Source organism: Jaculus jaculus, chromosome 3 (genome assembly GCF_020740685.1).
Source record: "Jaculus jaculus isolate mJacJac1 chromosome 3, mJacJac1.mat.Y.cur, whole genome shotgun sequence".
In the NCBI taxonomy this organism is placed as follows: Eukaryota; Metazoa; Chordata; class Mammalia; order Rodentia; family Dipodidae; genus Jaculus; species Jaculus jaculus.
The window spans coordinates 107,763,867-107,786,431 of NC_059104.1; the positions used below are offsets into that span (position 1 = coordinate 107,763,867).

The 22,565-nt window shown below is 42.8% G+C and overlaps 1 protein-coding gene and 1 pseudogene across 11 annotated transcripts in view; one reads left to right on the forward strand and one right to left on the reverse strand.

Annotated features, from left to right (window-relative positions):
* Positions 1-12,154: 12,154 nt before the first annotated feature.
* LOC123459561 (probable ATP-dependent RNA helicase DDX10) overlaps positions 12,155-22,565 on the reverse strand; it is a 92,983-nt gene continuing 82,572 nt past the window's right edge. For all 11 annotated transcript variants that reach the window (XM_045146541.1, XM_045146535.1, XM_045146542.1 and 8 more), the window contains 2 exons: positions 21,920-22,512; positions 12,155-12,333 (listed from right to left, as the gene is read on the reverse strand). In XM_045146541.1, the coding sequence (XP_045002476.1) occupies positions 12,170-12,333; positions 21,920-22,512 (757 nt within the window). In that variant the 3' untranslated portion in view covers positions 12,155-12,169. The remainder of the gene's footprint in view (positions 12,334-21,919; positions 22,513-22,565) is intronic.
* LOC123459562 lies at positions 14,329-14,937 on the forward strand (annotated as a pseudogene).

Sequence of the window (22,565 nt, forward strand, 5' to 3'; positions counted from 1 at the left end):
CTTTTTAGTAAAAGTGTGTATTTTGCTGAGCATTGATTTTATATTCTGCTACTTTGCTATAGAAGTTATTCACCTTCAGTAGTTTTGGGATGGAGACTCTCAGGTCTCTTACATATACAATCATGTCATCAGCGAATAGAGTTAACTTCATCCTTTCTAAACTGTAGCCCTTTTATTTCTTTCTCCTGTCTTATTGCTTGAGCTAGGACTTCCAGTACTATGTTGAAGAGCAGAGGTGACAGTGGACATCCCTGTCTTGTTCCTGATCTCAATGGGAATTCATCCAGTCTCTCTCCATTAAGTATTATTTGAGCCTTAGGAGCTTTGTATGTTGCCTTTATTATGTTAAGATATGAACCAACCATGCCAATTCTCTCCACTGTTTTGATCATGAAGTAATGTTGTATTTTGTCAAAGGCCTTTTCTGCATCTATCAAAATGTTCATGTCATTTTTGTGCTTAACCTTGTTTATGTGGTATATTACATTGACAGATTTCCATATGTTGAACCACTCCTGTGTTCCTGGAATGAATTTCACTTGATCAAGGTGGCTAATTCTTTTGATGTGTTGTTGGATTCGGTTTGTGAGGATTTTGTTCAGGATCTTTGCATCTAAGTTCATCAGGCAAATAGGCCGGTAGTTTTCTTTTCTTGTGGCATCTCTACCTGGTTTGGGAATTAGGATGATACTAGCTTCATAAAAAGAGTTGGGTAACTTTCCCTGTTCTCCAATTGTGTGGCACAGTTTGAGGAAGATTGGTTTGAGTTCTTCCATGAAGGTTTGATAGAATTCAGCTGAGAATCCATCTGGTCCTGGACTCTTCTTTTGGGGGAGGTTATTACTTTTTCAATCTCCATGAGTGTGATGGGTTCATTGAGGTGATTAATCTGCTCTGAATTTACCTACTTCTACCTCCTGAGTGCTAGGATTAAAGGCCTGCACCACCACTCCCAGCTGAAACCTCTGTTTTGAATTAAGATGAACAAAATATAAATGCAGTACTGAACTGTCTTTAAACTGTATGGTAAAGAAAAACTGGCTTAATTGGAGCTACATTTGACTACATGTAAGTCGTATATTAATTGCAATGATCCGGTCAATTAGAGGTTGGAAAGCGACTGTTGCATATCAGTGGCTAAGGAAAGGAAAATGTAACTTTCAATCTTGTACACTGCATGTGCACACACACAGGGTATGGGAATACACAAAGAGACATACACATCACACAAGGAAAGATCTTTAGGGTATTATTCAAATATGAAAATTCTTCAGTTAGTAGGATAATAATGTTTTTCTTTTGCTCTGGTGATTTTCAGTTTAACTTAATTTCAATCCTATGTCACAAATGATTTGAGTGAGTGTTGAAGTATAAGTTCTTGCTGATGGGATGCTAGGAGAGAAGATACTGTCTAGCTATTCTTGCTCATCACATATGCTGGCCAGATGTGAAGAGAATGAGATGGGGAGATCAATGGAGCAGGGTAGAGCTGACCATCTGACTTGGGAATCATCTCCTTCATCCTACCTCCTTCCCCTTCTCCTCTTGCTCTTTCCCTCTTCTGCCTTGTTCTCCCCAACCTCTTCTTCTCACCCCCAGCCCTGTTTGCTAAGTGCTTCACATACATATCAGATTTCTTCTGAGGTGGGCACTAGAATTTTCTTGGTACCCCTACCTTGCAGATGAGGAGGTGAGAGTACCGCCATAGTCACATATCTAATCAGTAGTGTACACAGTTTGAAACCAGGACTTCTGACTTTTAGACCATACCCTTAGGATAAACTCTGACTTTGGGTGCCTACCTTATCAGGCCCATGCAAACTTTCCTATTCTTCTTTGGTGTCTGTCTTCCTGAATTTAATGTGGTCCATGGATATCAGCCCAGAGCATGCCAACCTCTCCTCTGCATAGGTGGCTGGGTGCTCCCTTCTTAAAGAAAGTTCTTCTCCTGGCTGCTCAAGGTCAGATCCTTGACACCCTTCAATTCACCACTTATTTGGCAATGAAGGCTGACCTTAATGTAATCACCTCCTTCCAGGACTTACTCTCTGTTGTGGTTACCACCTCATTGCTGGGACAAAGAACCTGACCAGAAGCAGCTGATGGGAGGAAAGCGTTATTTTGGCTTACAGTCTCAAGGGGAAACTTCATGATGGCAGGGGAAAGCATGGTACGAGCAGTGGCTAGATATCATCTCTGCCACAGAAGGTGGAAAACAGCAGCAGGAGAGTGAGGCAAGTCACACTTGACAAGCTAGGGATTAATAAACCTCAAGGTTCAGATTCAGCAACACACCTCTAGCAAGCCTTCACCTCCAAAGTTGCCATCAGCTGGGAACCAAGCCTTCAAGGCACGTGAGTTTCTGGGGGACATCTGACTCAAACCACACACTCTGTCATTTCACCTTGTTAGTTTTCTTCATGGCCCTAACCACACTTGGTCAACAGTTCATTTATTACATATGTAGTCTGTCTCTTCTTCCAGGAATACACTGTCTATGAGGAGTTTGTTTTTGTACCTCTGCATTTCTAGCAGCTGGCACAGGACCTGATGTATGGCAATTGAACAAACACTAAATATCTTAGCCCCTGAGCCTCACTGTCTGGGGCCGGCAGGCCAGTGGATTACTTCTTGCATTCAGGTGACATAGATTTCTAAATAGTACCTATGTCTACTCTTTACCCTCATTTTATGCAAACCCAAGTCACTTTGAGGACATGTGTATATCTGCTGTCTTCATAAGCCTGGCTTCTTTTCCTTCAGGTTTCTACTTCAATGACTTCTTGTCACTGTCTTACTGCCTGACCACTTAAGAGCGTCCTCTGGCCACCCTTCCTGCCCATTACCCTGTTTATTTGGATCATAGTACTTACCATACTCTAAAATAATGGTCATCTCTCATTCTTTAGCTCTCCCCATTAGAGAGTAATGTTCTTAAGTACGGCAATATCTCCCCTACAGAGAACATTTCTCAATATGGTAGAAATTTCATAAATATCTCTTCAATGATCCAGTATAATGACTATTTATACATATTATCCTCTTCTAATAGCTTTTTGTTTTGTTCTGTTTGAGATAGAGTTTCAGATAGCCCTCAGGTTGGACTGGGCCTCACTATTTAGCCAGTGCTGCCCTTGAATTCCTGATTTTCCTGCCTCAGCCTCCCAAGTGCTGGGATAGCAAGCATGTACCTGGCTAGTTCTAAAGTTTTAAAATGAATTTGAGTTTTTCCTAAATACATAACCATTATTTATGATCATTTTTTTCCTTTTCTGAGAGTTATATCCTATTACCTTTTCTTTTTAAAGTATTAACTAATAGTACCAGAACAATGTGAGAAAATATAAGGTCTTTGATTTATTTTTAATTGTTTGTCATTATATTATGCTATTGGAATTATCTGAGACAAACTATTCCTTACCATACACAGCAAACGGCTCTCTAATTCAATGTTACTAAGGACTTCAAGCAAATATCATCTATTTGTTTGAGAGAGAGATATACTGGGTACACTCTTGCTACTACAAATGAACTCCAGACAAATGTGCCACTTTGTGCATATGGCTTCACATGGGTACTAGGGAACTGAACCCAGACCAGCAGGCTTTGAAAGCAAGTGCTTTTAACCACTGAGTTATCTCCAAGCCTTTCTTTTCTTTGAGTCAAGAACTTACCATGTAGCCTAGGATAGGATAGCCTCAAACTCATAATCCTACTGCCTTAGCCTTTCAAGTGCTTGGATACAGAAATGTGCCACCATTCCTAGTACTAAGGATGTTATATTTAGTCTAAGGGATTTTAGTTCTGACAAAAGACTATCTTGAATTTTACTAAAAAAATAAAATAAAATAAAATAATATATATATACACATATATATGTATGTATATGTATATACATATACATACATACATATATACATGTATATATATGTATGTGTATGTATGTATGTGTGTGTGTATGTATGTGTGTGTGTGTGTATATATATATATATATATATGGTGAGAGAGATGGCTTAGTAGTTAAGGAACTTGCCAGCAAAGCCAAAGGACCCAGATTCGATTCCCCAGGACCCACATAAGCCAGATGCACAAGGTGGCACATGCATCTGGAGTTCGTTCCCAGCTACTGGAGGCCCTGATGTGCCCATTATCTCTTTCTTTCTCTTTTTATCTCCCAGAAAGTAAATAAAAATATTTTAAATTAAAAAATATTTTTATTTATTTATTCATTTATTTAGTTCAAAGAGAGTGAAAGAAGCAGAGAGAGAGCATGAGTGTGGGTGCACAAATGTCTCCTGCACTGCAAACAGACTCCAGATGTATGTACCATGTTGTGTATCTGACTTTACATGGTCACTGGGTAATTGAACCTAGGCCATCAGGCTTTGTAAGGAAGCACCTTTAACCACTGAGCAATCTTGTCAGCCCTAAAATTTTTTTTTTTTTTTGATCATGTCGTTTTCTTCCTCTGACTTCCTTATATGAGAAATTCAGGAATTGTGTTAACATTAAAATATTCTTTTGTGTAGTGGAGAAGGCATTGACACAGCATCTCATGTAGCCCACCCTAAGTGTAGGTAGTGCCATCCCATGGCCTAGGGGGCCGCTGCCTTAATCAAAGGTAAAAAAGGAGGAAGACAACTGAGCCCTAGCAATCATCCTCTGCTTCCTCACTGTGAGTGCAAAATTGCTTCACACTCCTGCTATCACAACCAGATCACTGTCACCTCCATGTCTCCCCCACCATGAAGGACTGTATCCTCAGACAATGAGCCAAAATATAACCATCCTTAAGCTGTACTTGTCAGATATTTTTTTCCTGTTTTTTTTATTACTATTTTATTAACAACTTCCATGATTGTAAAGAATATCCCAAGGTAATGCCCTCCCTTCCTCGACTTTCCCCTTTGAATCTCCATTCTCGTGTTATAATGTATATATTTTTGCATCTTGGATTAAGTTAATGCTTGGATTTTCTAGCTAGCTGTGTATTCTTAGCTGTATCAATTAATTTGATGTAATATATTTTCAGGGTAGGACCTTAAGGTGTTAGGTGTGGCTCTTAAGACTCTCAGAGTATCTACAAAGATGTTCTTAGGGGTTGAGTTTCCCTGCTATAGGAGTATTCAAGCAGGCTGAGTGGAATAAAATACAGGTAGATTCTAAAATTTAACTAAACACTGTACACATTCAATCAAAAACAGCCCCGAGTATGTATGCAAGAGTAGTTATTATAACGACCAGATCCTCTATCAACAAAGAGGTTAAGATTTCTGGTCTGTTGAGGGATCCAAGTCAGCTTGCAACCAAGTGAGACCCTTCCCTGGTGCAATCCCAGTTACCTTGGGTGATTTTGGTCTCAGTCAAGTTGCTGCCTGGGTCGTCGGGCTGCTGTTCTGATTTCTGGAGCTGGGCACTTGCTTTTCCTACGGGGCAAACTGAGCCGCTGCTGCTGCCTCTGCTGCTGCTGTAGCTGCCACTGCTGGAGCCACCACTGCTGCTGAAGCTGCTGCTGCTGTGTCCACTGCTGCTGCTCCCCCTGAAGCTGCTGTTACCGGTGCTGGAGCCGCTGATGTTGCTGCCGAACTCTGCTCCTGCTTGGGTCCCGCTGTCGGCTCAAGTTGGCGTGGCCGGGTCCCGGGACTGCTGCTCTGTTCGCCGGAGCTGGGCTCAGGCGGTGGGGGAGGGGAGGGAGCCGCAGCTGCTCTGGTTCTCTCGCTGCTCCACGTGTTCTTCTACCTCCCGGTCTGCTCCTCCGCTGCTCGCTGCCGCTCTCCCCTCACTTTTCCCGAGTTGCGGAGAGCGCCGGTGTGAGGGAAGCTCCCGCACCTGGCTTTTCCTGCGGCTCGAGCCGAGTCTGGCAGCTTTCTGGTGCACCGCGGCCGCGGTGGTTGGCCGAGCTGCCAGAGCCGCTTTTCCTGCCTGTGCAGGCTCTGGATGCTCTGGAACTCTTCTACTTCTCCGCTGCCACTTCAATTTCCTATACACCTCACTTTTTAGTAAAAGTGTGTATTTTGCTGAGTTTTTTTTGGTCTTTTTCCCCCCTAGGCTGCTTTGGCGTGGTACCTACGCCGCCATCCTAACCGGAAGTCTGAATCTCCATTCTCCATAATATATCCCCCCGGCCACCAATCAGTTTCTGTTTTACTTTGATGTCATGATCTTTTCCTCCTATTATTATGGCCTTGTGTAGGTGGTGCGAGGCACTGTGAGGTCATGGATATCCAGGTCATTCTGTGTCTGGAGGGAGCAAGTTTTAAGGAGTTCTCCACTTCTGTTGGCTCTTTTCTTTCTGCCACCTCTTCCACCATGGACCCTCAGCTTTGGAAGGTGTGATAGAAATATTGCAGTGCTGAGCACTCCTGTCACTTCTTCCCAGCACCCTGATGCCTTCTGATTTTCTATCAAGATTTGCAAAGCTAGTCACTGCCATCTGAAAAGAGAAGGCTCTCTACCAAAAGTGAGAGTAGATTAATATAAGAGTATGAGCATTAGGAGAAGTGCTTACTGGGCAATTTAATGAGCAGAGTATATACATTTAGCCAGACAGCAGCAGTTACACCCCTAGGGCTCATCACTACCCCTGCTGTAGGTTTTCAGTATCAGGGATGTATTCCCTGCCATGGAGCAGGCCTCTAGTCCAATTAGCAGTCAGTCGGTTTCCACCATGATAGACATGCCACTATTACACCCCTCAGCTCATTTGGCCTGGCTGGCCAAATATTAGGCTTGCAGTGTCTACAGTTGAGTATCTTCACTGGTGATTTCTCTCTCCCATTGAAATGCACGCACAATGGCTTCTTCCAGCTTTCTGTCAGCTAGGCTACATGGAAGTGTTCAGATCCAGCAGGATTTCTCAGTAGCCTTGCCACCCAAGTATGAGGAGTCATCAGCAATAGGGTCTTACCATCTATTCCTGGTGAGAAACCAAGGGCCTAGGCAATGGCCTGTAATGTTTTGGGGGGCATCAGGGACTGCCCTGGCTGACAACTCACTGGAAGGTATCCCATCCCTGGTAATGAAAATTTTCTACTAACAATCTATGGCTCCTGAGTGTTCCATTGTATGAAAAAGTAGGTTTCCATATGATTTATTTATATCCTCTCAGATTTTGGTTAGCCCTCCCTCCACCTTTCCTCTGCTCAGTCTCTTCCCCTGACCTCATTTAGGCCTTTTCACCCCCATTAATCTATTCTTCTACTTACATATATACAATACCATCCTATAAAGTACCTCCTCCCCTCCTTTCTCTTCCCTTTATATCTCTTTTCTAGCTTACTGGCCTTTGCCATTGAGTTTTCTTCCAACTCACACGAAAGTCCAAGGAGACAGTAACTAACACACCATCTGTTTGGATTCATGCATACTAGGCAAGCCTTTTACCAACTGAGCTACATCCTCAATCCCCAGATATTATTTGCATAGTCAAGAAAATCATACTTTTAAAACTGTAAGCCTCTCTGTGTCCAAAGACTATTAGAAGTAGGTGCCATTTATAGAGCATCAAATATGTGATAACTTCATTAGTTGTTTTATTTGTATCTCATTGATTTGTTACAATGCTCTTATGTGTTTGATTCTGTTACAATTTTCAGTTTAGAAGTTAAAAAAAAAAGGAGCAAAAGTTCTGGAATTATATGAGGTGCTGTTTTTCAAGGAATCTTTACTCTAAAATTTTGGATATAAAACTGAAACCTCAGGAAAAACTGAAAACAATTTTCTATCAAGATTTGCAAAGCTAGTCACTGAAGTTAAAACAATGAAAACTGAAGTAAACAACTGTGAAAACTTTCTTATATCTCTTGATTACTAATAAGAGCCTGGTATTTTTGAAAAATACATTCATTTTTTTATTTGAAAGAGAGAGAGATTGAGCACAATGGGGACTGTAGCCACCACAAATGAACTCTAGACACATGTGCCAGCTTGGCATCTGGCTTATGTGGGCACTGGGGAGTTGAACCTTGGTCCTTAGCCTTCACAGGTAAGTACTTTAACCGCTAAGCCATCTCTCCAGCCATTTTGTGGGCTTTTAAAAACAGCTATAAGAACTTGAGAAGGTGTATTTACCAAGAACAGATTGCATCTGTAGAAGTACATTCTAAATGATAGTGAGCATCACCAGCATATAAGAAATGACCAGAACATGTAGGTCCATCTGACAATGATTTTGTGTGCATGTTGGAAGTAAAGCTAAGAGATGTATATTTTCTGAAAAGGCTTCTATAATTTTAAAACATGCATGAACACATGTCTTCGGAAATTCCTGTGACACTTTGTTACATGATGGAATAACTGCCTTTCTAGGAAAAGCATCTGTGGTAGTTCTAAGGTGTAGTTTGCAGGTGTAGTCACAGGGGCTTTCCAACATCTTTGCTTTGGGGCTGTCTTCTACTAGACCATATACGAGTTTTTGTTTGTTAATTTTCCAAAATGTCTAAGAACTAGTGACAAAATGTTAGGGTGGGAGATGGGAATTTTGGCAAATAATTCGTTTCTAAGATTCAGAAATGCAGAGGCTCCTAAGAACCCATCACTGAAGTAGACCTCAAACAAACCCAACATGGCTCAAGGAATTTCACAGAAGAGGGGGAGGAAAGATTGCCAGAACCACAGTTGGGACATTATACACAGAGACATTGCCTCTTCCCAAGAAATGATAGCTACCCCCACATGAACCACAATCCCCATGGGGATGACCTGCATCCCCAAGGAGGAGGCTCCCTTTGGAGGTGGGGGGCAGGGATGAGGGTAAAGATGTTACCAACATGTGCTGTTTACATACTGGGTATGCCCACAACTAATAAAAAAAAAATGTTTTAAAGAAAAGAATACACTAGCTTCAGCCCTTCTGTCAAAGAGCTTTTTAATGAGTTTAGTGTCCCCTGCTCTTCCAAACAGGGTAACCCTCTGCCAGTTCTAAACTCCTACCTGCAATCCCACTTCCTAGGGGCTCTTAAATTATGGATCTTTCCTTTTCACTCTTTCTACCAGCCAAGCTCAAGTTCTTATAGCAAATAGCAACCGCCAAAGCAAATACTTTGGAGACAACACTTAGACTGGCCCTCACTTCCAGGCTGAATTCTATAGGCCTTTACTTAACAAGTCACGCAGGGCAGGGAGGAGAGAAGGTACGGCCCGCCTTACTCAAAATGCGATTGGTTCCATCTCCCCACTTAGTCGTTTATTTTGCATCTCAGTAGGACAGGTTATAGAAACTTGCCATTAAAGGTGTTGTCAAAAACAAAACACAACAAAAAAACAAAACAAAAAAACAAAACAAAAAAACTAGCTCTGTATGTGTGGGACATTCCTGTGCTTGTGGTTTTAGCTTTTCCAAAGAGGTGGAACTTATTCTGGGGTATGGGATCAAGTTCATGCAAAGTAGACTTTTATTTTGAGAAACAGCAGTGACAAGAGGTGCCAAGGAGCTTAAATGTGTGGAACTAACAGGCAAGAGAAAAAATGACCAAAGTTCCCCAGGGATTTGATTTCAGTTTCTTAAATGAGGAGGAAGCCAGGGAGATTCTCCAGGTACTGTAAAGAAACGAGGAACTCCAGAGGGAAGAGGACAGGATCAGGTATGGAGCGAGTCTATTTCTCATGGCTCCCGGGCTGGCAGCGCTTTCCCCCGGGGACCTAGCGGCCCACACGTGGTAGGGGCAGGGTGGAGAAAGGGGAAGCTGTGCTCAGGCTCTCTCTGAAGGACTCTGGGATGCCTGGGTGGTGCCCTCTCCAGATTCTGCATACGAGATGATGGGCTCTGCTGGTAGTCCTGGACACAGGGAGATTGCATTCATCAGTGCACGTGGGTCCCTGGTACAGGACTCATTTGTGAGGTCCAGTGGCTGTGGAGCTCAGGTACCTCCTAGACCACTGGGCACGTGGGTCATTTCATCCAAGCCTTGGTTCCCCCTGAGAGAGAGATGGTAAGACCTTATTGCTGAAGACTTCACATGCCTAAGCAGCAAAGTCACTGAGAAATCAAGGTGGTGCTGAGCAGAAAACCTCCCTGAAGCCCAGCCATCTGAAAGCTTGAAAAAGCTGCACTGTATGGAATCTTAAGGGAGACAGAAGTCATCAGTGGTGAAAACAGTGGACACTGGAAACCTCAACTTTGGCCAGACAAGTGAAATGACTGAATGAGTGCAATAGTGCCATGTCTCTTCTGGGGGGAAACAGCAGATCTCTAATTGGACTGAAAGCCCATTCTATGGGAGGGAATACATGCCTGGTACTGAAAACCTAATCAAAAGCCTATGGGAGGGCTGGAGAGATGGCTTAGTGGTTAAGCGCTTGCCTATGAAGCCTAAGGACTCCGGTTCAAGGCTCGGTTCCCCAGGACCCATGTTAGCCAGATACACAAGGGGGCGAACGCTTCTGGAGTTCGTTTACAATGGCTGGAGGCCCTGGTGTGCCAATTCTCTCTATCTGCTTCTTTCTCTGTCACTCTCAAATAAATAAACAAAAAAATTAAAAGAAAAAGCCTATGGCAGGGGAGGTCATGAGCTGTAAGGTTATAAAGCCTGCTCTTGTCTGGATAAATGCATTTCAGGTACCTGGAACTGCTGCCCTGAACCCCAGGGTAAAATCCCAAGAACCTGCTCCATACTTGCATGGGTGAACTGGACTTGGATGCACGGTGAGGCTGGCTGAAGTAAGTGGGTCTTCTCCCTGTGCGCTGCAGTAGGCAGAAAGTTTTTAGGCAGAAAGTTTTACAGAATTTCACCGCTAACCTTAGGATACCTTGTGATGGTGAGGGATGCGTTGCCAGTGAATAAAATTCAAAGATAATTTCCTGCGGTGTAAATTCACCAGTTTTTCTGCTCAGGTGGGCCTGATAGACCCACTCAAGGACATCTCTAGTAGACTGTGGCAGAAAATTCAGGCTATCACTTTCAGGCAGCAAGGTACTGGAATTCCAGCATCAACTGGAACTTTGAGAGCCAGCTTGTTATCCACTGCTTGCTGATGTCAGCTTGTGAGTTCCGGGTTCCCATTCCTCACAGTCCCCTCACTCCCACACTGCTCCCCAAGAGAGAAAAACGCCATTCAAGGACACTCTTCAAACAGGGAAATCCTAGTTCATCTGTAGAAATAATTACAATTCCTTGGGCCCAAAACCCTACTTCTAATTCTTCTCTGGAGACAGGGCTCTGGGGTAGGAATGATGTGTGGTTTGTAAGGATGTGGATTTCATGCCATCATATCCTGCTTTTGAGAAACAGGGTCATCATCCGGTCAAACAGTGTAAAAACTGTCTACTGCTGAGAACACTGTATCCACACCCACGTGCGTGTGTATATCCACAAGTTCACCACGTTCACAAGGGTACATGACACTCAGAGCTAAACTTGAGAACTGCATGGCGGTACCAAGGCTGCGCTTGCTCTCAGCCTGACCCTGAACATGCTCCTGCTCCCCCAAGAGGAGTAGCCTCCTTAGGGACCCATTGCATATGTAGAGAAAGTGAGAGCAAAATAGAGTAACAAGAGGGAGGGAAGTTTCCATTTAGATATCATTAACTACACCTTTCACAACCTACAGACTTAGAAATAGTGACATAGTTTATATTCATTTTCATTCGAAGGCATTTTCTACTCAACCCAGTTTGTCAGCTAATGATTCCCTCATCAGTTGACTTTAAAGGGAATTGGATCTACACATGGGTAGCAAAGGTTGCTAGGCTAGATGTTGGAAGAAGGGAACACATCTTCTGATTTCATATGCTTATGCCTGAAATTAAGTATCAACAGAAAGGGCCACAAGGTTAAGATGAAAAAAATCAGGGGCTGGAGAGATGGCTTAGCGGTCAAGCGCTTGCCTGTGAAGCCTAAGGACCCGGTTCAAGGCTCGATTCCCCAGAACCCACATTAGCCAGATGCACAAGGGCGTGCACGCATCTGGAGTTCATTTGCAGAGGCTGGAAGCCCTGGCGCACCCATTCCCTCTCTCTCCCTCTATCTGTCTTTCTCTCTGTGTCTGTTGCTCTCAAATAAATAAATAAAAATTTTAAAAAATCAGTATGGTAGCTACTACAGTTATTGTCTAAACAATTTGAAAAGAAGTCACAATTAAAATATGAAAATAAGTATATGATTGGACTAACTGCTCCGAGCAATCGTTTCCAGTACTTTCTGTTTCGCTGGCTAGTCCCTGGCTCCCACTGTCATGTCACATCTGCGTGGCAGTCTCCCTGGGACTGTTCTGCTTCGCTGCTCCTGGCTCCCTTCATCAGCCACAGGAGCAGATAGTGGCCTGCAGAAAGGGCCGAGATGACACATGAGCTTGACTGCTTCTTCTGCCCGTCTTCTTGGTATGTATGGTTATTTCCTAAATCAAAAGTTGAGACATGTGACTTATTATTTTTGGTTTTTCGAGGTAGGGTCTCACTCTGGTCCAGGCTGACATGGAATTAACTCTGTCATCTCAGGGTGGCCTTGAACTCATGGCAATCCTCCTACCTCTGCCTCCCGAGTGCTGGAATTAAAGGTGTGCGCCACCACACCCAGCTGAGACATGTGACTTATAATTGAAGACTGAAATTCCAGAGATAGTTCCAAGGCCCTGTTTGAGTGACTCTTGACACTGATATTTGTCCCCTACTGAGAAACAGCTTCAAGAGCCTTTGGCTCAGACAAAGAGCTCAATAGGGTAGTTGTTTGGAAAGTCAACTGGTAGGGAGACATCTGATGAATTCAGTTGTACTTATAATAGATTTGAGATGCCTACAAAACAACTAAGAAAACAGATCCTATAATCAGAAACATAGGGCAACATTGCTATGTAGGATCAGCGATGGATGTCAAAGCTGTGAGAGCAGCTGAGTTCCTCATGCAAGAGACAGAACCCTCTTCTTACCCTTCCCCACCAAAAGCCATTCCTGCACACACAAAACTGTCTGCTTGTGGGTTCCTGTGTCCTCTGGGGCCGGGATGTGGTCCCCCCAAAGGTGTCCAATCAATCGTGGTTAGTCAGGTCAGTTGTGTCCTCCTTTAAGTAATAGGGTATTGCAATCTTTTTTTAATTATTTTAAAATACCTGACAAACTATAAGTCTTCAGAGAGAATTCTGTTGTTTTCAATAATCCTCTATATAATTTGAAGTTGACCTAGAACATAAACTCAGTAATTATATTTATGATTGTAAAAAAGTACAGCATTGTTTAAGTAAAACTTCAGTTCACCATAGGCTTTAGTTAAACGTGAACTCTTTCAATTTTTTTTTGCCACTTTTTGGTGCCTTGGTGCTGGCAATGTGGCGGCTGGGCAGGGCTTGCATATGTATACCTTAGATAAGCTGCCCAGCTCCTGGGCACTCACTCCCAGGGTCAGGTCTAGCACATGTGGAGGTAATGGCCGAGACTGGCCAAGATGACTTCTGGAGCCTGAGTCCAGCTATCCCAAGGGAGGGGGCATCCCCAGGACCACCGGGGAGCTGCTGGGAAAGGAGGGGCCCATGGAGGAGGGGCTGAGGGAGGGGATCCTGGAACAACCTGGACCACTGGAGAGAGGTAGAGACATGGCACCTGCACAGGCCAAGGCACCATTGTCTGGGCATGTGTGAGCCCGCCACCTGACTGTGACTCAAGCTGCTTCGGAGTGCTTGCAAAGCTAGCTTGCAGTTTTGCCACTTAAAGGGAGTGAGGGGAAATTTCCTTCCTGAACTTTTTGTTTCCTAGCCAGATAAACTATGTGGGTCCACATGTCTGGGCTACATGGATGCCCAGAAATCATCCAGGGGTTGACCTGGAGAACTTCCCAAAAGAAGCCGACCTCCCTCTGGGAGAGCTTAATTTCCTTAACTTTCAGAAATCTGTGATTCCTTTTGGTGGAAGACAATATTAAAGTAAAGGAGGAAAAAGAAATAGAGGGTTTTTGCCAACACCCAATGGACTGTCAGTGTCCAGGCAGAGGACAGCTGGCCTTCAGTCAATACCAAAGAGTGGCCTCAGCCAAGAGACATCAGTTGCCAGTGGTCGTGTCTGGCCACATGTGATGGCACAAACCCCAAAATAAAGGAGGAAAAAGAGAAACCTGGCAGCCCTCAAAAACGTCCAGGCAGCTGGTGAGGTCTGCACTGCAGGAGGGTCAGAGCGCGGGCAGCTAATCGTGGCCCACGCTGCTACTTACCCAGCAGAATGGGCTGTAGTTTAGAGACCTCGGAAAGCTGAAAGTGCTGTGGAGTGAGTGCCCTAAAAAGGAAAAGTTTGTCAAGACGCCATGGCTCCACTCAGCGGGGCTGGTGGGTAGGGGTCAGCTGCAGTGCAGGACAGGACCAGATGGTGTGGCAACCAGCCCTGCGCCCATTGTTTATTTTCTTCTAAACATGGCAAAGGTTCAGGTGAACAAAGAGGTGGTGCTGAACAACCCTTCTCCCTTCTACAACCCCTTCCAGTTTGAGATCACCTACAAGTGCATCGAGGACTTGTCTGAAGGCTTGGAATGGAAAATTACCTATATGGGCTCGGCAGAAAGCGAAGAATATAACCAAGCTTTAGACTGTTTTGGTGGGCCCTGTACCTGTCAGGAGTCACATGTTTGTGTTTCAGGCTGATGTACCTAACCCAGGACTCATTCCAGATGCAGATGCAGTAGGTTTAACAGTTGTGCTAATACCTTGAACCTATCAAGGTCAAGAATTTATTAGAGTTGGCTATTATGTAAATAATGAATATAACACAATTAAGGGAAAAATCCACTAGTAAAACCAGACTTGTCTAAGCTTCAAAGGAACATTTTGGAATCTAATCCCAGAGTCACAAGGCTCCACATTAACTGGGAAGATAACAAAGAAAAGCTGGAAGATGCAGAGAGCAATAATCCAAATCTACAGTCCCTTCTTTCCACAGATGCATTATCTTCAGCATCAAAGGGATGGTCCACATCAGAAAATTCACTAAAAGTCACATTAGAATCCCACATGGACTGCATGTGACTATCTACCATCCCATTAGTACAAATTAAACTATTAAAAACAGAACTATTTCCCCAAAGTGCACAGTAAAGACACAATGTGAAGAATTTGTTAAAAACATCCTGTAGAATCAAAGTCTAAAAGGATGCAAATAAATCATATGGAATCCTCCAGTTTTGGACAATGGAGCCATAGATCATTGTTAGATAATTTTCAGTGCCAGGTATGGGATATCTCCAGTGAGTTGTTGGCCGGGGAGGTCCCTGATGCCCCCAAAACATTACAGGCCATTGCTGACGCCCTTGGTTTCCCACCAGGAATCAATGGTAAGACCCTATGGCTGAAGACTCCACATACTTGGGCTGCAAGGCCAAGAAATCTTGCTGGAACTGAGCTGATAACCTCCTCCATGTAGACCAGCTGACAGAAAGCTGGAAGAAACCATACTACATGTAGTTCAATGGGAGAAAGATATACCACCACTGAAGATAATCAACAGTGGACACTGCAAGCCTTATAATTGACCAGCCAGGCCAAATGAGCCAACGGGTGCAGCAGTGGCATGTCTGTCATGGTGGAAACCAACAGCCCTCCAATTGGACTGGAGGCCCACTCCATGGGGGGGATGCAACCCTGATACTGAAAACTTAAAACAGGGGTAGTCATGGCACCTAGGGGTGTAACATCTGCTGATGTCTGGATAAGTGTATATACTATGCTTATCAGAATGCCCAGTAAGCACTTCTCTTAATATTTATACCCTTATATTAACGCTACTCTCACTTTGGGTACAGAATCTTCTCTTTTCAGATGGCAGTAACCTTGGAATGACTCAGAAAGTATCATAGTGCTGGAAAGAAGTGACTAGAGTACTAAGTAACATCTCGATCACACCTTATAAGGCTCAGGGTCTAATGCAGAAGAGGTGATGGAAAGAATGTTAAGAGCCAAAGGAAGGTTAGGACTCCTTATAACATGCTCCTCCAGACACAAAATGGCCTGCATATCCATGACCTCACTGTGCCTGACACTACCTACACAAGACCATCATAAGAGGAGGAAAAGATCATGACATCAAAATAAAAGAGAAAGTGATTGAGATGGGGAGGGAATATGATGGAGAATGGAATTTCAAAGGGGAAAGTGTGGGGAGGGAGGGTATTACCATGGGATATTTTCCCCCATGGGATATTTTCTATAATCATGGAAAATGTTAATAAAAATTGAGAAAAAAGGGCTGGAGAGATAGCTTAGTGGTTAAATGCTTGCCTGTGAAGCCTAAGGACCCCGGTTCGAGGCTCAACTCCCCAGGACCCACGTTAGCCAGATGCACAAGAGGGCGCACGTGTCTGGAGTTTGTTTGCAGTGGCTGGAGGCCCTGGCATGCCCATTCTCTCTATCTGCCTCTTTCTCTCTCTGTCTGTCGCTCTCAAATAAATATAACAAAAGAAAATTTAAAAAAAATTGAGAAAAAAATTTAAAAAACATCCTGTAGAAAGTTTATAAGAAAGAAGTTTTTGAGCAAACTGTGGAATATAAATACAACTGTTTTTAAGTATAACAAAATAAAACAAAAATGTGGAGGCAAGGACACATGGGCCAATGTCTTCCAAATCCCTCTGGGAGAACACTCACCTACCCTGTCCATCTTGGTCTTTTTTCAGGCATCAGCTGTGGGTTCCTGCAATGGGGCCGGTCATGGTCCCCCAATGATGCCCAGCCAACCAGGGTGGGTGAAATTGTGAAAGTAAAAGACTTTCAGGAGGAGTTTTGGTGTGAACAGCTCTCTCAGTTTAATGTCAGTGAAATAGGTTTCTAAGCATCTGAGGGTGGGGAGAAGGGTCTTATGGTTCATTTCTGATGCCTAATTATCATATAGATCATTCATTCCAGCATGTAGGCAATGGCAGGAGTGGGGTTGTTAGGTGTTCTAGGGTCTTAGGGGGATGGGCTGTGTGAAGGCTGATAAGGAGTTTCCTAGGCAACTGGCCAAAAGTTACAGGGCTATGGGCAGAGCCTAAGTTCAGGTGTAGAAGGCTTGCAGAGGGAGTGGCCTCCTGCAGCCCAGCAGTCCTTAGCTGTGCTTGGAAGCGCCCAACATGTGCTAATCTCCATTATCTGCAACAGTCTTCTCTGGCTCCAGCTTACTGAGAATGTATTTGCATTGAATGTAATAGTGTTTATAATATATAAAATGGTTATTCAAATTTTTAAGAAAGCCAGCAAGATTCAAGTTGATAAATAGGCAACAGATAGAAAAGATAGACACTGTAAGCCTTATAATTGACCAGCCAGGCCAAATGAGCCAATGGGTGCAATAGTGGCACGTCTGTCATGGTGGAAACCAACTATCCTCTAATTGGACTGGAGGCCCACTTCATGGGAGGGAATACATCCCTGATACTGAAAACTTACAACAGGTGTAATCATGAGCCCTTGGTGTATAATGTCTGCTGCTGTTGGGCTAAATGTATACACTATGCTCATCAAATTGCCCAGTAAGCACTTCTCTTAATGTTCATACCCATATATTAATGCTACTCCTACTTCTAATAGAGAACCTTCTCTTTTCAGATGGTAGTGGCCTTGGGATGACTCAGAAGGCATCATCGTGCTGGGAAGAAGTGACAGAGGAGTGCTCAGCACTGCAATATTGCTATCACACCTTCCAAGGCTTAGGGCCCATTGTGGAAGAGGTGGAGGAAAGAATGTAAGAACCAAAAGAAGGGTAGGGCTCCTTACAACGTGCTTCTCCAGACACAAAATGGCCTAGATATCCATGACCCCACAGTGCCTGACACTACCTACACAAGACCATCATAATAGGAGGAAAAGATGATGACATCAAAATAAGACAGAGACTGATTGGGGCGGGGGGATATGAAGGAGAGGGGAGTTTTAAAGGGGAAGGTGGGGAGAGGGAGGGCATTACCATGGAATATTGTTAACAATCATAGAAGTTGTTAATTAAAAAATTAATTTAAAAAAGAGTGCTTGCTGTGCAATCATGAAGACCTTTAGTTCAATTCCCAGCACCCACTTAAAAAGACATGTGTCCACACATACCTTTAACCCCAGCACTGAAGGGGCAGAGACAGGAGGATTGCTGGTGCACCCTGGTCAGTCTAGCTGAAAAACAATACCTCCAACTTTCGTGAGAGACTCAGATCAGAGAAATAGAACATAAGAATCATGGGTGAGGACACTGATATCTTTCACTACTCTCTGTACACAAGCACACAGGCGCACACATCTATACATACTCATGCATACAACATGCACACACATAACACACGCTAAGCATTCACATATCAAAAAGCAAATGTAGGTATATATTTATGCGCACACACACTCACACACACATATATATGTACACATTAGACATATATGTACTATAATGCTTTGTAAATCTTCGTAAATTATTATTATATGATTGCTCCACCATGGCACCACTTCTGTCACTGTGTCTCATGAATGGAACTCTACAACAGAGAATGCCAAAAGTTTGTGTCACCACATCAGCTCAGAATAGACATCAATTCATCAGAAATGTGTGCTATTCCTGTTGCAGAAAATGTATAAAGTATAAGTTATTACAGTGCTGGAGTAATCACATTGATAAATGACATGTCTAGATGTAGACTATCTTGGCTCACTGGCAGTAGTGCAGCCCAGAAAGGGTTTCCAGAAAGTACTACTTTCTGATTGACTTGCACCAGAGTTCTTGAACACACAGAACTGAAGGTGTCAAGGTTGAGGATCTGTCAGTAGCTGGTGGGAGCAGTGGCATCCTGCAGAGGTTAAAAGCAACATGACCCTCCTAGACTTTCTACCTGCTAACTGCTTGTGACATTTCCTCTAGTTAAAGAGAGAAGCATTTCCAGACAGTGGGTACTGCTTATTAAGTATCTACCCTGCATTAAGGTCTGGGCCTTGAGAATATATCAGTAAAACTAGACTCTACTCTCAATGTCTCAGTCTAGGAAGGGTTTTCAGTGGTGGTAGAACTGTAAGAAGAAACGCTCATATCAGTGTGCTGAATCTTCATATAAATATATTCCCTTCAGCAGCCCTCTGTGGCCTAGAGGAGAGGCCATGAGAACCAGACCTGGAAGTCACAGCCATACACAGCTGGGTGCTGATACAGAAGTATCAAATTTCTATCATGGATTTCTCAGGTATTTATGCTTTCCAGCAGCATGCAATTAGTTAATTCATTTGAGCAGAAGGAAGGACCTTCTTGCAGATATATTCCTTCATCTAGTGACTCCACTGATTTGGTCTCATGGACAATACACACAGAATTACTATAATCACACAGCTCTACAGCTCAAGATCAGAGAGCTGAGTGGTTTTAGGTTTTACATCTCCTTTACCTTTGAAAATCTGTCAGAATTGTCTTTGTTTTCATCCTGCTCCCGATAAAGCAGGAATTTTTATTTTCTTTCTTCAAAGCTAATAATAATCATTGTAAAAGTCTACATTTGTTGAAAAGTTGCTCTGTGCTAAGCTTTGTATGTATATTTTCACAGGCTTTTTTAAGAAAATATAAATAAGTTGCTTAACAAATTGCCTGCCTACTTAAGAGTTGCTATTTCCTTGTTATTATCACCACAACCATGGCAACAACAAAACAGGGTATGTCAAAATGTAGCAGCATCAATGCCTAAGTCACAGACTGGCAAAAGGCCAGAAGCTTTATCTTATCTTAACTCATCTAACCATTAGTGTCATTTAGCATTGACCCTCTGACTGACCATTGACCTGTGTACTCTCTCTTTCTGTCATGATACTGTTGTCACCTTATATACTTCTTGTGACCCTCATTGGACATGTATCAAAAACTTAATAATTTCATGCTACTGGGATCAGGACAAGGGACCTTTCAGAAGCAACAGGAATTACATTAGGTCATGAGACATTTTTTGTTAGAGGAGTAAGAATAATGCTACCAATATCATATTGAGACCATTGACATTTCATCATGGATGAGGGTGGTCAAATGGGGAATGTGCAGAAAAGGCCCAGCATTAAAGGCACTTGCTTGCAAAGCCTAATAATGAGCTGGGTTTGATTCTCTAGTACCCATGTAAAGCCAGATGCACAAGGAGGCACAGGTGTCTAGAGTTTGGGGTGTCAAAAGGAAGGATTCATTGGAAAGAAGAGATTCAGTGTAATGGGATCAAAGGAAGGGAACAAAGAAGATATAATGAGAGAAGATGGTGATCAATATATACTACACACTTGTATAGAAATTGTTGACAAAAAGGTCTTAAAAATATGTACTTGTGCTGCAGATAGGGCTTAGCAGTTAAGGTGCTTGTCTATGAAGTGTAAGGACCCAGGTTTAAATCTCTAGTACCCAGGTTCAAATCTTGAGGACCCATGTAATCTAGATACACAAGGTGGCATGTGCATCTAGATCGTTTGCAGTGGGTAGAGGCCTTGGAGTGCCCATTCTCTCTCTGAAATAAATTAATTCATTAAAAATACATGTATTCTGCAATTTTATGACACAATAAGTCCTTCACCCAGTGCCAGCAACACACTGTTATATAGCTGTGTGATTGTGAGCCAAATAAACCCTTATAGATTAGCTAATCTCAAGTTTACCGTCATAGGAACAAAAAACAAAAACATAACCTTTATAGATTAGCTAATCTCAAAGTCTGTTGGTCTAGGTTCAGTTCCCCAGTACTCACATAAAGCTGGATATACAAGGTATCATATCCATTTGGACTTTGCAACAGGAAAAAGCTCTGGTGTGCCCATATACTTACTATCTATCTCTACCTCTTTCTGCTCACAAATTTAAAAAAATGTGTATTTTAAAGTTACGGGAAAAAAGATGCCAAAGTAAGTCACACTACTAGATTTAAGATTTACTATAAGGTTATTCTAACCTTATTAGTGGAAGGAAACCACATAGATTTGAACTGAGTCCGTAATAAAACCAATAGATACAGAGTCAACTGACTTTCAACAAAGAATCAGGGTAATTCAATGGAAAAAGCATAATCTTTTCAATGAAAGTACTAGATCAACTGGATACCCATATGCAAAAAAAGTGAATTTTAACCCTAAAAACATATATAAAAATGTCTAGAACAAAACAAGACAACTTTGCTTTCAGTACAACACAATATATTTAGAAATTAAAAAGAAAAGGTAATACATATTTCAACATTTAATATTGCTGCTCTTTGCAAAACACAACTAAAAGTAAGAAAACAGTAGCAAAGTACATCTAACAAGGGATACTGTATCGATTTCCTTCTTGTTGCTAGGACAAAACACTTGACCAGAAGCAGGTTTTTGTCATAACCACCAAAAAATGTCAGAAACTACCAATGAATGCAGGAAAAAAAAAAAAAGAGAGACCTACATTTTATGAATCAGAACACCCCAATAGAGGGAACAAGCTATGGATTCATCCAGGATCTCACCCTAGCTCAGAATGTCCTAGAATTCACTATGTGGTCTCAGGGTGGCCTTAAACTCCTCCCACTTCTACCTAAAGAGTGCTGGGGTTAAAGGTGTGTGCCACCATGCACAGCTGTTTTGTTTTTTTTTTTAATTTGTATTTATTTATTTGAAAGTGATAAGACAGAGAAAGAGGCAGATAGAGAGAGAGAGACAGAGAATGTGTGTGCCAGGGCCTCCAGCCATTGCAAACGAACTCTAGATGCATGCACCCCTTTGTGCATCTGGCTAACGTGGGCCCTGGGGAATCGAGCTTTGAATCAGGGTCCTTAGGCTTCGCAGGCAAGTGCTTAACCGCTAAGCCATCTCTCTAGCCCCCAGCTGTTTATAATAATACTTTAAAAAAAATTATTTGAGAGGGATGAGAGGGACAGACAAAGAGATACAAAGAAAGTGACTATGGACTGGGCTTCTTGCCAGTATTAATGAATTCCAAATGAATGTGCCACTGTCTGCATCTGTTATTACCTGGGTAGTGGAGAATCAACCCCAGGCCAAGAAAGTGCCATTAACCACTCACCACTCAGCCATCTCTCCAGGTCCACTTGTTTTTGTTTCTGTTTTTTTTGAGTTCCCCAAAGACAAGCACTATGAAGAAAGGACAACACAAGTCTCATCATTGGGAACAAACTTACATGTAATGCTTTATTCTCTTTAAGATACAAACCAAACATGTCACACTGCTTCACCATCACGAAATCAGCATCAGGCTCATCTTCCTCCTCATCATTTCTGTCCAAGAACCGCACAGGAACTTCCTTCACCTTCTGTGTCTCATTAACTTTGGGAACACATTCAGTCTGGAGCCCTGTTGCTTTGCTCAGTTTCTCTTCCATTACTTCATCTTCCTCCTCCTCCTCTTCTTCCTGTTCTCCATCCCTACTACCATTAGCCAGTCTGTATTCTGTCCTTTCTAGAACTTTCCCACTTTTCTGAAGAATGGACATTTTCTCACTCAAATAGGCTCTAAAATTTTCCACACAGTCATTGGTGAGGGTGGGAGCCCAAGGCTGAGTTTCTTCAGTTTTTGGACTCCTGCTCAATATTTTAGTGGGCTGTTTCTCCTTTTTCTGAAGAAATTGTACTCTTGGTGGAACAGCAAGACCAAGAAACCTTTGAAAGGGAAATATAATGAAAATAATTATCTCAGTATATAGCAGATGGTA